General features: G+C 45.1%; 1 protein-coding gene across 4 annotated transcripts in view; it reads left to right on the top strand.

Moving 5' to 3' along the window:
- Window positions 1-16,477, top strand: part of EXT2 (exostosin glycosyltransferase 2) — a 300,617-nt gene that overhangs the window by 207,718 nt on the left and 76,422 nt on the right. For all 4 annotated transcript variants that reach the window (XM_068123895.2, XM_068123894.2, XM_068123892.2 and 1 more), the window contains one exon: window positions 7,665-7,808. In XM_068123895.2, coding sequence (XP_067979996.1) covers window positions 7,665-7,808 — 144 coding nt within the window. The remainder of the gene's footprint in view (window positions 1-7,664; window positions 7,809-16,477) is intronic.

The following is a 16,477-nucleotide window of genomic DNA, read 5'->3' as shown; positions in this document are numbered from 1 at the left end:
CCTTGGGGTCAATAATTTTCGACCTCCAGCGCTAACCATGAAGGTCAAGGCCGATCGCCACCAAAAACTAATCAGCTGAGCGCCGGACCATATACTAGATTCCCATGAAGTTTGGAGACGATCCGATCAAAGTTACTCAAAAAATAAGGGTTTCGTCGACCTCCATGATTGACCACAAAGTGACCTTGACCTTTGACCTTGACCTTCAAAATTTTGTGTGCTGAAGGGTATCTCTATAGGACTCTGATATGCGAAGTTACAGGAGTTTCCAATAATAACTGTGGTCTACAGAGTGATCTAAACGTGAAAAAAAATGATTAACCACAAACAAAAAAACAAACAAAAAAACAAACATACAAGCTGACTAATACATCTTGCAAAAACTTCGTTTTGGCAAGATAAAAAAATGAAAATATGTCACCCACAGGGTGAACCGTATCTTGCCAAAATGTGAAAATTCCGTTTTTTCGTCATGACGTCATCAAATGACGTCATAGCGTCAAACTGTTTACAGATCTGGGAAGCACTCATCAAGGGCATTCATATGAGGTATTACTCGATATGGTACCTACGATTTCAAAATTTGACCTTGGGGTCAATAATTTTCGACCTCCAGCGCTAACCATGAAGGTCAAGGCCGATCGCCACCAAAAACTAATCAGCTGAGCGCCGGACCATATACTAGATTCCCATGAAGTTTGGAGACGATCCGATCAAAGTTACTCAAAAAATTAGTGTTTCGTCGACCTCCATGATTGACCACAAAGTGACCTTGACCTTTGACCTTGACCTTCAAAATTTTGTGTGCTGAAGGGTATCTCTATAGGACTCTGATATGCGAAGTTACAGGAGTTTCCAATAATAACTGTGGTCTACAGAGTGATCTAAACGTGAAAAAAAAATGATTAACCACAAACAAAAAAACAAACAAACATACAAGCTGACTAATACATCTTGCAAAAACTTCGTTTTGGCAAGATAACAAAAAAACAAACAAACAAACATACAAGCTGACTGATACATCTTGCAAAAACTTCGTTTTGGCAAGATAACAAGAAAGAAAACAAACAAACAAGAAACCAGAGTGAAAACTGAGTACTCTCTTTCAGCGTGCGTCACTGCCGAGCCCCCTTTGGTGCCCGGCAATGACGATTTGCAATGCCTGGAGATGGCATAGGAAAGGAGCGGTGTACAACAAGAAAGAAAGCAAGAAACCAGAGTGAAAACTGAGTACTCTCTTTCAGCGTGCGTCACTGCCGAGCCCCCTTTGGTGCCCGGCAATGACGATTTGCAATGCCTGGAGATGGCATAGGAAAGGAGCGGTGTACAACAAACAAGAAAGCAAGAAACCAGAGTGAAAACTGAGTACTCTCTTTCAGCGTGCGTCACTGCCGAGCCCCCTTTGGTGCCCGGCAATGACGATTTGCAATGCCTGGAGATGGCATAGGAAAGGAGCGGTGTACAACAAGTACACATACATTCAAAGTACACCGCCCCCATGCCAAATAATTAAATATCCTACAGCGCGGCATTGCCGGGACGCCTCCGGCGCCCGGCAATACCGCAGTGCAGCTCATTGAGGCTGCATTGGGAGGGAGAGGTGTACACTAATTGATTGATTAATTGTATAATTAAAATCAATAAAAGATTATCACAAAATATTTTCATAATCAATTGGCTAATCGCATAACTAAACCACTCGTGCTTCATCCGAAGATGTATCTTTTAGAAATTTAATTAAATAAGTCATTTATAAAAAATTAAATAATTAATTGATTACTCAATAAATAATTAATCGATTAATCAATAAATAATTAATAGATTAAATGATTAATCAATAAATCAAAAATATCCTTGATAGCCACATCACTTGGTCACTCATGTCCAAATATTAGCTTCCCAGCTCAAAAGGTGCCTGAGATATTGGCCAAATGAGAAAGAAAATAAATAAATGATTAATAATGAAAATAAATAAATAATAATCATAAAAAAATTAAATTATTAATCAATTTGGTCAGAGAACACATAAACTACCACTATTTCATCAGAATCTGTAAGTAAAAAAAAAAAATTTTTTTTGTCATTAATCGAATAATTAAATAATTAATCGATTAATTGATTAATTAATAAATCAAAAATATCCTTTGCAGCCAAATCACCTGGTCATTGGCATGTCCAAATATCAGCTTCCTAACTCAAAAGGTGCCTGAGTTAATGGTCAGAAGAGAAAGGAAATTTGATTAATTAAATAAGTACTTAATTAATCGCTAATAATTAAATAACTCCTCAATTTATTGATTAATCAAAAAAAAAAAATACCGTTTTTGACAAAGGAATTGCTCACTACTGTGCCGAAATTTCAGCTTCCTAGCTCAAAGGATGGCTGAGATATCACCCGGACAACCAAGAAAGAAAACAAACAAGTACACATACATTCAAAGTACACCGCCCCATGCCAAATAATTAAATATGCTGCAGCGCAGCATTGCCGGGGCGCCTACGGCGCCCGGCAATACCGCAGTGCAGCTCATTGAGGCTCCATTGGGAGGGAGAGGTGTACACTAATTGATTGATTAATTGTATAATTAAAATCAATAAAAGATTATCACAAAATATTTTCATAATCGATTGGCCAATCGCATAACTAAACCACTAGTGCTTCATCCGAAGATGTATCTTTTAGAAATTTAATTAAATAAGTCATTTATAAAAAATAAATAATTAATTGATTACTCAATAAATAATTAATCGATTAATCAATAAATAATTAATAGATGAAATGATGAATCAATAAATCAAAAATATCCTTGATAGCCACATCACTTGGTCACTCATGTCCAAATATTAGCTTCCCAGCTCAAAAGGTGCCTGAGATATTGGCCAAATGAGAAAGAAAATAAATAAATGATTAATAATGAAAATAAATAAATAATAATCATAAAAAAATTAAATTATTAATCAATTTGGTCAAAGAACACATAAACTACCACTATTTCATCAGAATCTGTAACTTAAAATTTTTTTTGGTCATTAATCGAATAACTAAATAAATTAATCGATTAATTGATTAATTAATAAATCAAAAATATCCTTTGTAGCCAAATCACCTGGTCATTGGCATGTCCAAATGTCAGCTTCCTAACTCAAAAGGTGCCTGAGTTAATGGTCAGAAGAGAAAGGAAATTTGATTAATTAAATAAGTACTTAATTAATCGCTAATAATTAAATAACTCCTCAATTTATTGATTAATCAAAAAAAAAAATACCGTTTTTGACAAAGGACTTGCTCACTATTGTGCCGAAATTTCAGCTTCCTAGCTCAAAGGATGGCTGAGATATCGCCCGGACAAACAAACAAGAAAGAAAACAAGTACACATACATTCAAAGTACACCGCCCCATGCCAAATAATTAAATATGCTGCAGCGCGGCATTGCCGGGGCGCCTCCGGCGCCCGGCAATACCGCAGTGCAGCTCATTGAGGCTGCATTGGGAGGGAGAGGTGTACACTAATTGATTGATTAATTGTATAATTAAAATCAATAAAAGATTATCACAAAATATTTTCATAATCAATTGGCTAATCGCATAACTAAACCAGTAGTGCTTCATCCGAAGATGTATCTTTTAGAAATTTAATTAAATAAGTCATTTATAAAAAATTAAATAATTAATTGATTACTCAATAAATAATTAATCGATTAATCAATAAATACTTAATAGATGAAATGATTAATCAATAAATCAAAAATATCCTTGATAGCCACATCACTTGGTCACTCATGTCCAAATATTAGCTTCCCAGCTCAAAAGGTGCCTGAGATATTGGCCAAATGAGAAAGAAAATAAATAAATGATTAATAATGAAAATAAATAAATAATAATCATAAAAAAATTAAATTATTAATCAATTTGGTCAGAGAACACATAAACTACCACTATTTCATCAGAATCTGTAACTTAAAAAAAAAAAATTTTTTTGTCATTAATCGAATAATTAAATAATTAATCGATTAATTGATTAATTAATAAATCAAAAATATCCTTTGCAGCCAAATCACCTGGTCATTGGCATGTCCAAATATCAGCTTCCTAACTCAAAAGGTGCCTGAGTTAATAATGGTCAGAAGATAAATGAAATTTAATTAATTAAATAAGTACTTAATTAAACGCTAATAATTAAATAACTCCTCAATTAATTGATTATTCAAAAAACAAAAAATACCGTATTTGACAAAGGACTTGCTCACTACTGTGCCGAAATTTCAGCTTCCTAGCTCAAAGGATGGCTGAGATATCGTCCGGACAACCAAGAAAGAAAACAAGAAACCAGAGTGAAAACTGAGTACTCTCTTTCAGCGTGCGTCACTGCCGAGCCCCCTTTGGTGCCCGGCAATGACGATTTGCAATGCCTGGAGATGGCATAGGAAAGGAGCGGTGTACAACAAACAAACAAGAAACCAGAGTGAAAACTGAGTACTCTCTTTCAGCGTGCGTCACTGCCGAGCCCCCTTTGGTGCCCAGCAATGACGATTTGCAATGCCTGGAGATGGCATAGGAAAGGAGCGGTGTACAACAAGTACACATACATTCAAAGTACACCGCCCCCATGCCAAATAATTAAATATCCTACAGCGCGGCATTGCCGGGACGCCTCCGGCGCCCGGCAATACCGCAGTGCAGCTCATTGAGGCTGCATTGGGAGGGAGAGGTGTACACTAATTGATTGATTAATTGTATAATTAAAATCAATAAAAGATTATCACAAAATATTTTCATAATCAATTGGCTAATCGCATAACTAAACCACTCGTGCTTCATCCGAAGATGTATCTTTTAGAAATTTAATTAAATAAGTCATTTATAAAAAATTAAATAATTAATTGATTACTCAATAAATAATTAATCGATTAATCAATAAATAATTAATAGATTAAATGATTAATCAATAAATCAAAAATATCCTTGATAGCCACATCACTTGGTCACTCATGTCCAAATATTAGCTTCCCAGCTCAAAAGGTGCCTGAGATATTGGCCAAATGAGAAAGAAAATAAATAAATGATTAATAATGAAAATAAATAAATAATAATCATAAAAAAATTAAATTATTAATCAATTTGGTCAGAGAACACATAAACTACCACTATTTCATCAGAATCTGTAACTTAAAAAAAAAATTGTTTTTTGTCATTAATCGAATAATTAAATAATTAATCGATTAATTGATTAATTAATAAATCAAAAATATCCTTTGCAGCCAAATCACCTGGTCATTGGCATGTCCAAATATCAGCTTCCTAACTCAAAAGGTGCCTGAGTTAATGGTCAGAAGAGAAAGGAAATTTGATTAATTAAATAAGTACTTAATTAATCGCTAATAATTAAATAACTCCTCAATTTATTGATTAATCAAAAAAAAATACAGTTTTTGACAAAGGACTTGCTCACTATTGTGCCGAAATTTCAGCTTCCTAGCTCAAAGGATGGCTGAGATATCGCCCGGACAACCAAGAAAGAAAACAAACAAACGAGAAAGCAAGAAACCAGAGTGAAAACTGAGTACTCCCTTTCAGCGCGCGTCACTGCCGAGCCCCCTTCGGTGCCCGGCAATGACGATTTGCAATGCCTGGAGATGGCATGGGAAAGGAGCGGTGTACAATAAGGCAAGAGTTGCAAAGGCGAATAAGAAATGAAACGTGTTTGACCTCACAAATAAAGAAAGGAAACTAAGAATAATACGAGATCAAATTTTGTTTATCGGAAGACTTAAACCGGCCCACAGACGACTGCGGCCTTCAGTGCGCCATCAATTCTATTCCAAACACGTGGCACAAAATAACGCCGAGAATTCATGGAGTAAGATGTTCGGGTAAAAGGTGGGAATAAGTTATGTTGTGATCTCTGGTGAAATGAGAGTGGATATCATGGACAATAATTGTAAAGTGAGATGAAAGAACTCGTGGAAGAAGTTTGTTCATTTGTTTGTACATTTTGGTTTGTTTAACAGAGGTTTGGTTGATTTCCATAAAAACATACACCTGGTTTTATTGGGATTTATAGAGAGTTTGTTTGATTTAAAGCAGAACGAATCCTTAATCAACTCATTATTGAGAGTGTTGATAAAAGAGTCATGAAAAGGATTGGAATAGATGAAAGTTGTATCATCAGAAACAACAACAACAACAACAACAATCAGCAAAAAGAAAAAAGTTAATAAAGAAGTAAAAGTATGTAGACTATTAACGTGTAATAAGAAAAGAAGAGGCCCAAGTATAGATCCTTGAGGAACTCCATGGCTGATTGGTCTCAATGACGAATTAGAGATTTTTACAACTGTATATTGTTGCGCATTAATTAATTAATAATGTACTCTTTAAACCATTCTGATAATTATCTGATAAACGATGATACTGATAATCGCCTCGTTGATGATGGATGATAAATCCATGGACATGGATCAATTGAAATGAGGATGTGAATGATGTCATTTTTTTCGGTCATCTCATCTCAATTCTCCAAGAGATGAACTTATAAAACAGGTCGTGATGTCTGGATGTCTGGATGTCTGGATGTCTGTCCGTCTGGATGTCTGGATGTCTGTCCGTCTGTGTCCATCCATTATCTTTTTGCTATTTTTGCAACTTTTGCAACTTTTTGCTATTTTTGAAACCTGACACATGAATGAATATAAGTTAACAGACGGATGGATGGTTTCAATTTCGGATCGTGGTGGCTCCCGGGGTGGGGGGTCTTAGTCGGGGGGATGGATGGTGTAGGGATAGAGGGGTGGGGAAGGGGGAGGGTTACCCCCTGACACTTCTGATCCCTATTTATCCCTTATTTACCAAATGGTTGCTCTGTAACCCGGTGTAGCCATACTACTCCATGATCCCCAGGATTGCTCAGTCCTACACTTTTTCATTTTGGATCGTGGGGGCTCCCGGGGGAGGGGGGGAGGGTGGAGCGGTAGAGGGGTGGGGAAGGGGGAGGGTTACCCCCTGACACTTCTGATCCCTATTTATCCCTTATTTACCAAATGGTTGCTCTGTAACCCGGTGTAGCCATACTCCTCCATGATCCCCAGGATTGCTCAGTCCTACACTTTTTCATTTTGGATCGTGGGGGCTCCCGGGGGAGGGGGGAGGGTGGAGCGGTAGAGGGGTGGGGAAGGGGGAGGGTTACCCCCTGACACTTCTGATCCCTATTTATCCCTTATTTACCAAATGGTTGCTCTGTAACCCGGTGTAGCCATACTCCTCCATGATCCCCAGGATTGCTCAGTCCTACACTTTTTCATTTTGGATCGTGGGGGCTCCCGGGGAGGTTAACCCCCAAACTTTGGATCCCTGCTCGTCCCTTATTTACCAAACGATCGCACTGAAACCCAATACAGCCCCACTACCGTCGGCCCACTCGGGAAGATTTTTGTATTTGTGTTGCACATCACGTGGTCTTCACGTGCACAGGAGTCACGTGGTTTGAGTGCAGACTCGTACCTGGAGTGAGACGGCTTGACAAATTCATTATTACAATTTTGCATCTTTTGCAGTCAAATTGTGATTTTAATTAAACAGAAAATATGTGTATTTTAATATGACGTTGCAGTTAACTCGGCTGTTAAGGAGTTCCTTGTTGCAGTTTGTTTGTGTGTTCATTTCCAGGTGTGGCGCGAGTTCCCCGATCGCTTGGTTGGCTACCCAGGTAGGCTGCACCTGTGGGATCATGAGACTGGAAAGTGGAAGTACGAGTCAGAGTGGACCAATGAAGTGTCTATGGTGTTGACTGGAGCAGCTTTTTACCATAAAGTTAGTGTTTTTAATAATTGTTCTCTTTGTCACAATTCTCCTCATCTTCATCTTTCGTGGTAACAAAAAACGAAAAACAGCAATCGCTTCTGATTGGACAATCTCAAATTGCAGCATTTGCATATTATGCCCTTTTGCCTTCGTAATAAATTGTAATGCACAATCATGCTCTGCTTGCTCAGGAGATTTTCAGGAGCTCAGGACCACAGGAGTCTTCAGGAGAGAAAACAGTGGAAACAATATCCGGTTGAGATTTTAAGCGATGTGGAGGGAATAAAACGGGAAAAGAAAATGAAAAGGATGTTGTGCTGCTCTGTCCCGAAATGCAATTCCTCCTCTTCAGTGCAATCAATAACCCTTAAACTGAAGTTCAGATTTAAAAACAACTTTCTTATTATTTAAAGTGACCTCATTAAATACTGTTCCCGATCTCTTGTATGCCTCCTTCCACCCCACCCGTTCACCTCCCTCAACCCACCTGTTACCCTGCCTCCTTCCACCCCACCCGTTCACCTCCCTCAACCCACCTGTTACCCTGCCTCCTTCCACCCCACCCGTTCACCTCCCTCAACCCACCTGTTACCCTGCCTCCTTCCACCCCACCCGTTCACCTCCCTCAACCCACCTGTTACCCTGCCTCCTACCACCCCACCCGTTCACCTCCCTCAACCCACCTGTTACCCCCCCCTCCTTCCACCCCACCCGTTCACCTCCCTCAACCCACCTGTTACCCTGCCTCCTTCCACCCCACCCGTTCACCTCCCTCAACCCACCTGTTACCCTGCCTCCTTCCACCCCACCCGTTCACCTCCCTCAACCCACCTGTTACCCTGCCTCCTTCCACCCCACCCGTTCACCTCCCTCAACCCACCTGTTCCCCTGCCTCCTTCCACCCCACCCGTTCACCTCCCTCAACCCACCTGTTCCCCTGCCTCCTTCCACCCCACCCGTTCACCTCCCTCAACCCACCTGTTACCCTGCCTCCTTCCACCCCACCCGTTCACCTCCCTCAACCCACCTGTTACCCTCCCTCCTTCCACCCCACCCGTTCACCTCCCTCAACCCACCTGTTCCCCTGCGTCCTACCACCCCACCCGTTCACCTCCCTCAACCCACCTTTTACCCTGCCTCCTACCACCCCACCCGTTCACCTCCCTCAACCCACCTGTTACCCTGCCTCCTACCACCCCACCCGCTCACCTCCCTCAACCCACCTTTTACCCTGCCTCCTACCACCCCACCCGTTCACCTCCCTCAACCCACCTGTTACCCTGCCTCCTACCACCCCACCCGCTCACCTCCCTCAACCCACCTGTTACCCTGCCTCCTACCACCCCACCCTTTCACCTCCCTCAATCCACCTGTTCCCCTGCCTCCTACCACCCCACCCGTTCACCTCCCTCAACCCACCTGTTCCCCTGCCTCCTACCACCCCACCCGTTCACCTCCCTCAACCCACCTGTTACCCTGCCTCCTACCACCCCACCCGTTCACCTTCCTCAACCCACCTGTTACCCTGCCTCCTACCACCCCACCCGTTCACCTCCCTCAACCCACCTGTTACCCTGCCTTCTACCACCCCACCCGTTCACTTCCCTCAACGCACCTGTTCCCCTGCCTCCTACCACCCCACCCTTTCACCTCCCTCAATCCACCTGTTCCCCTGCCTCCTACCACCCCACCCGTTCACCTCCCTCAACCCACCTGTTCCCCTGCCTCCTACCACCCCACCCGTTCACCTCCCTCAACCCACCTGTTACCCTGCCTCCTACCACCCCACCCGTTCACCTCCCTCAACCCACCTGTTACCCTGCCTCCTACCACCCCACCCGTTCACCTCCCTCAACCCACCTGTTACCCTGCCTTCTACCACCCCACCCATTCACTTCCCTCAACCCACCTGTTACCCTGCCTTCTACCACCCCACCCGTTCACTTCCCTCAACGCACCTGTTCCCCTGCCACATTCCACCCCACACGCTCACCCCCATCAACCCACCTGTTACCCTTTTTTTTTTTCTTTTTTTTTTTTTTTTTTGTATACAAGATCGAGGCTCGTGAAAGAGCGAACATTAATCACACAGAAAGACAAACAGACACATAAAACAAATAACATCGGGAGCGGTAGACAAGATGGGGACCCTTCCAAGTCAATCGGATGAAAATTGACGGTTTCTTTCAGATGAAAATTGATGATTTTGGAAATTTGCCTTCAGTTGACCTTTGACCTTTTGACCTCAAAAATAGTTGGTTTTTCCAATTTAGTGACGCAATATACAAATGCTGCACAATTTTCAAGTCAATTGGATTAAAAATGGCGATTTTAGAAATTTGACCTCTAGATGACCTTTCACCTCAAAATCAATAGGGTTCAATACAAACAGACAAACAGACAATAACAAACACAACCGACCAATAAGTATACTTGAAAAATCTTGGCTTTTGCAAGTAACAAAAACCGGATTGAAAATGTGTACTCCCTTTCAGCGTGCGTCATTCGGCGACTGGAGATGGCATAGGAAAGGAGCGGTGTACAACAAACAAGAAATATGCCGTGCATAGCACGATACTTGCAAAATCCCTAAAATAAGTTGTTGGCCTATGACAACCTCAAAAATAATTGGAGGTTGAATTCAGTGACCTGGTATGCAAATCCTCTTAAAATGTCCAATCGGATGAAAATTGAGGATTTTAGAAATTTGGCCTATGTTGACCTTTTGGCCTATGTTGACCTAAAAAAAATACTTGGTGGTTGAATTCCATGACCAGATATGCAAATCCTCTTAAAATTTCAAGTCAATCAGATGAAAATTGAGGATTTTAGAAATCTGGCCTATGTTGTCATTTTGGCCTATGTTGACCTTAAAAATACTTGGTGGTTGAATCCAATGACCAGATATGCAAATCCTCTTAAAATTTCCAGTCAATCGGATAAAAATTGAGGATTTTAGAAATTTGGCCTATGTTGACCTTTTGGCCTATGTTGACCTAAAAAAATACTTTGTGGTTGAATTCTGTGACCAGTGTTACGGATACCGGCCCTAATTATGGTGGTTCTTGTTATCATGGTTGATTCTAGATGATGCTTATTGTGGTTAAAAGGGTTAAAAGCGCTCTGGTAAAATGTGGCCGGAAATCGGATCGTGACCCGGAAGAGATAAGGAGGGGAGGGAGAAGAAGCGGCGGAAGATCGTAAGCAGACGTTTCTGATTGCAGCTCCGTACCGAGCAGTCAAACGTACAGTACAAGGGAACTTTGCCTCCTTGAAAAGAAGTCCGCGCGATAGGAGATCGCCGGATTGCTGCGGAGCCTGCGTAGTCGGGTATCCTCACTGAGGTTGCCGAGTATCCTTACCTCCAAACCCGGGTGCGAGAGAAAGCCGTCCGCCATCTTCGCCACGCGCACAACCGGCAGTGACCAGGTTTTTGTGTCGCGTCGGCCGGGCGTTATTCTCCGGTGGGGTGCCGGGGACGGCTGTACAAGACAGTGGCTTTTGGAGGGTTATTGAGGAGACTCGCGGATTGAACCGCAACCGTGTACGTACCAGAAATCATCTTTGGGAGGTTTCCCATTCTACCGCTATCGTGCGGGGGATTGGACAACGTGACCTGCGGGTTGGTTCGATCGTCTACGCCGCCACTGATTGGAATCGGAAATGGATTTCACGATCGCTGGAGCGAATCGACGTCGCCTGGGAGGAGTACAGAGACATTGGGGAAAGGGCCGTGAGTTTGGGGGTTAAGGGACTCGATAAGGTGGTGCCACCTGTAGATAGGAATTATATGGTGAAGTGCTGTACTCATTGGGGTCGTGATTCCTGTGTGGGATTTATAATACTAGGGCATGCCCGTACTATATTGTTACAGACGTGGCTTGGATGTTATTTACCGAGCGGTTTTATGGTATGACCACGTCTGCACAAGTTACCCGATTGTGCCCGAACGTTGACTAGTCGCGCGATGCTGGCTCAATAAGAAAAAGAAGACACCCGGCTGGATTACAATAACACAATACGACACCAATGTTTCAATTCTCAAGACCTCCGGAGGAGATTATATTCGTACGGAAAGGTCAGATTACAGGGGCTAGAGGTATAATCACAGAAAGACAGGCACTTAGACACACTCTTATATTAACCCCGGACAGACGACAGACAAACGGGACAACGGCTGACTCACACGGGGGTTGATGACAGGAAAGCGGGTATCGATGGCTCCAGGTCCTCCTGGGCTCGGGGCAGGGTACAGTACGGTCCGGTCCGGTCCAAAGATGCGGGGAGGTATCGTCGTGCTGGGGGTGGCGGTGGCTTCTCTCTCCAAGCTGAGGCGCATCTGACGTCACATCCGGCGCGGGGCCGCGTATATCCGGCGGGGAGTGACACGCCCTCGGCTCGTTAGCTCCGCCCCAGATGGAATCGGCACGTTGCTTCTCATTGGGTGCGTGGGGGGGTTACTGGCTCCGCCCCTGACGAGGAGCTGACAGCCAGCCCCTTCGGGGTAACGCCGTGGAGCGCATGGTCATGGCGGGTAACCGAGCCGGTGTGAGGACGCACACTCCCCGCCCCTCTGTTGTTGTAGTCGTAGATGTAGTTGTAATTGTTGTTGTAGTTGTTGTTTGGGGAAGAAGATGGGAGGAGGTATGGGAAAGGTCCTAAACTCACTACTGATGCCATATAATCACATTCTGGTGCAACGAAGAGTCATAATTAATGGAGACGAGGCCTTAACTGACATAGAATAAGAATAGCTAGGAAGATGTCCGAAAGTTGTCTACGTGTGGTGCGGTGGACCTGGGCACGACATTTAATGGGGGAATAAGGGGAAGGTCGGCTCTACTGATTGTTATTTACATGCAATGGGACTAGGGAATGGGGGATTGGGGAAAGTTGGGGAGTATTGGAGAAAATAGGGGAATATTTACAAGCGGATATGGAGGCCAAATTCCATATTCGCAACATTGCACCCTTCTCTACCCTCGGGGCGTCCCGACCCGATAAATTTTTACCTACTTTAGTGTGGCACGCAATGTAGTTCCCTCTACTATTAACTCTACCCTGAGTGCGACAGTTTTACAGATATTCACAAATGAGTAAATATGTCCCCCTGCGACGTTGCACCCTTCTCCTCACAGAAACACACCCACAGGATAACCGAATCCGGAAAGAATTCGCAAACTACACATACAGCCGGTAGGGAGCATTATTTACACGACTACGCTGCTATTTACACTACGATCCAGGACCTGTTTTTTTTTGGAGGAACACATGCAGATGTTATGCATAGAGAGAGCGCGCTTGCCAGCATCGATACACCAACCCACGAGTGCTCTGTGGCCAACGGCCTTTAATAACGTGCAGAGCACCCCGTCCCAGCATCAAAAGCACCACCCCACCACCAATCGGTGCAGTCACCATTGTTCATTGGAATAAAAATAAATTCGACAACCCCTAACCCTGCAGGTGTCTCTTGCTCTTCGTGTGGCCTTCAGTGGTGTTAATTAACAGTGGTTCACCTTTATGGCATAGGTGCCACGTTGACCCATAGGTCCATCCCCGGGTGGTGCTTGGCCGCAAACGAACTGCGGTCCATTGTGGGTGGCCACAAACATTGCGGTCCATATGGTGTATCGATCCCGGCAGCAAACAGCGAAAGTGCAGGCCCACAACTGCGCAGCCAGCACCTCTCTCTCCTCTCTCTCTACCCCAAAGCCAGATCCTCGGAGGTGGGAGACAAAAGAAGAAACAAGTGAGTAAGGTGGTAAGGGCGCAAAAGTGCACGCAATATAAGGTAATGCACACTGGGGGCACATGGGAACCAGGTGAGACAGGTACGTTCCTATCGTACGCCCCCCCCCCCCCACCAGGTAACCTACATGGCCCCTCCCTTACCCCTTACTGTATCCACACAACACAACACTACCCATAAACATCTACTTTACAAATCAACAAACATCCCTACTGTCTTCCCCGTTCCTCCCATAAACCAAATTCGTCTTCTCTCCCTCCTAACCAATCAAATTTGCCATTTTCAACTCTCATCAAAATTTGCCATTTTCAACTCAACATCAAAATTTGCCATTACCAATTCATCATCAGTCCCTCCTAGGGAGGGAGAGATGGAATCACCCCAATGTCTCATCCACGTCGTGATGCGTCTCACAAATCCTCACAGCAATCTCATTTTCTGCAACAAAACAAAGAAAACACAGGTGTGGAGTCATCATCATCACCACAGGTAAGTGGCTGCGTATGGTGCGACAGGTTCATCAATCCTAACTATCTCCTAAATGACTTTAACAACTTTACACTACCCGGGGTCTTTCTCCGGCCAAGCCATTGGCCCTCTTACACTATGGGTTCTAAAAACCAATTCCCATTGGCCAACCTGTGGTGCTCTTCAATTTGGGGTCTCACTCCCCCGATTCATCTCCCGGTGCCCTCGTACAATTTCTGGGCTGCGACGTGTACCTCTCCCAGTGGGTCTACCCACCTGCACACCTCCACCACTGCAGTTGCCTCCGAGCTTACCTGCTCCTTACCCTAACCTAACTACCAGGGGAAGGCCCTCTGGCTCTCTCCCCACTCCGTGCCCTCTCTGGCACTGGGCTGCCCGATCCACACCCGGGATCCTCAGGCACCCACTCACAACTACCGGCTCCCAGAGCCCACCTGCGGCCTCACCTGGCCGACATCCTCACAGTGGTGGAGTGCCCAACCAACTACACACACTAACAGGCTACACGCCCAGCCATTTCCACAACACTAATGCACCCATTCACAACACCATTCTGCAACCGCACCACAAATGCCAATATCCAACCACAATTTACCTGCACCCTCTACCTAACACTTACACTACCCGCCCCGGGTACTCGTGAAAGGGGTCCACTCTTCCCCCATCCACACCTTCGCACCATGCACACCACTCCGTACCACTCACTCCAACTCTCTCCACACACCTGTACCTGCACACCTGTGCTCTCACACCTGGTGCCACCTGCACCCTTCTCTCCCCAAGCGCATTCGCGCTGATCCACACACTCACTACTCATACACTGCTCCACACACCTGTCCAGTTGCACACCTGTGCAATCACACCTGTTCAATTCTCACAAACACGGCATCATCTCAGCTAACTACTCCCTTCTGAAACTTGCGCTTCCCAGTCGTCCCTTTAAACTATTGCGCTCCCTCGTCATTATCATCCATACTAATCTACCTGCGTCCCCACTACAGGTATCAGTCACTAACTAATCTTAACGTTACCTAATGTCCTCTTCGCTAGATCCCTACACACAATATAACCTAACCCACCCGGGCTAGTTTTCACTGCCATACACCCCATAAGCTAGTGCTCCTTTGCCCCCCACATATGGGAAAGGTGGCAGGGATGCCACCCTTACCCACCGGGCCTATCGCTCCTCAATCCCCCAGTCCTCTGGCACTAATAAGCCCCCCTTATTCAGAGGTACTGGGTCCCGCCTCGGCATCTAAAGCCGAGGCAATCCACGGGGGCGCCTGCTCGCCGGTGTAAGGTCTTATCCGGTCGGCGTGGACGATCCGAGGGAGGGCTCGTGGCCCCATTTTGATCTTAAAGACCACGTCACAGATTTGCGACAGGACGACTCCTGGGCCTTGCCAGGGGGAGGTGAGTTTTGGGCACCTTCCCTTCCGCCTCCGGGGATTAAAGAACCAAATCTTCATCCCCGGACCGTATTGACTCCCCTGGCTCCGGTCGTCGTACCTGCGCTTCATCTTTTCCCCCGCCAGATGGAGTTGGCGGCGGGCGAAGGCATGGACTAGCTCCATGCCTTCCTCTAGGTGACGTGCGTACCCCTCCCTCGGCGGGTTAACCACTGTGTCTGGCACGGGACCGCATAGCAAGTCGGCGGGAGCCCGTAACTCCCGCCCATACATAAGCAACGCTGGACTGCATGCGGTGGCCCCGTGCTGGCTGGTTCGGTAGGCCATAAGCAAATAAGGGAGATGTTCGTCCCAGTCATCCTGACGGGTGGTGGTGAACAGTGCCAGTTGTTGGATTAAAGTTCGGTTAAACCTTTCCACCATCCCGTCAGATTGAGGTCTTAAAGGCGTTGTCCTGGTTTTCCGAATTGACAGGAGACTGCACACATCTTTTAGCAATTTGCTCTCAAAATTTCGTCCCTGGTCGGTGTGCAACTCCTGTGGAATCCCATGCCGGCACACAAATCCTTCCACGAAGGCCTGCGCTACCACCCCTGCTTCTTGGTTGGGGAGGGCGTAGGCCTCCGGCCACTTGGTGAAATAGTCCATTACCACGAGGATATACTTATTACCTTGGCGGGTGCGGGGCAGCGGTCCTAGAATATCCATAGCCACCCGCTCAAGGGGGGCCCCCACCTGATGTAATTGAAGGGGGGCCCTCATCCTCCGTGCTGGTCCCTTTTTGGCAGAACAGGCGTCGCATCTCCGACACCAGTCCTGTATGTCGCGCCCCATATTCACCCAATAGAACCTCCGGCGGACCCGAGATATTGTCTTTGTCCTGCCCAAATGGCCGCCGGAGCGGGTACCATGCACCTGTTGCAATATGACGTTCTTGAATTTGTCAGGGACTATCACCAGCCAGGAAGTTCTATCAGAGGGAACCTCCACCCACTTGCGATACAAGATGTTGCCTTTCAATTCCAGGG

Source organism: Myxine glutinosa, chromosome 8, assembly GCF_964187855.1.
Source record: "Myxine glutinosa chromosome 8, kmMyxGlut1.1, whole genome shotgun sequence".
In the NCBI taxonomy this organism is placed as follows: Eukaryota; Metazoa; Chordata; class Myxini; order Myxiniformes; family Myxinidae; genus Myxine; species Myxine glutinosa.
Note: the sequence above shows the minus strand (reverse complement) of the source record. Positions and strands in the feature narration are given on the sequence as shown.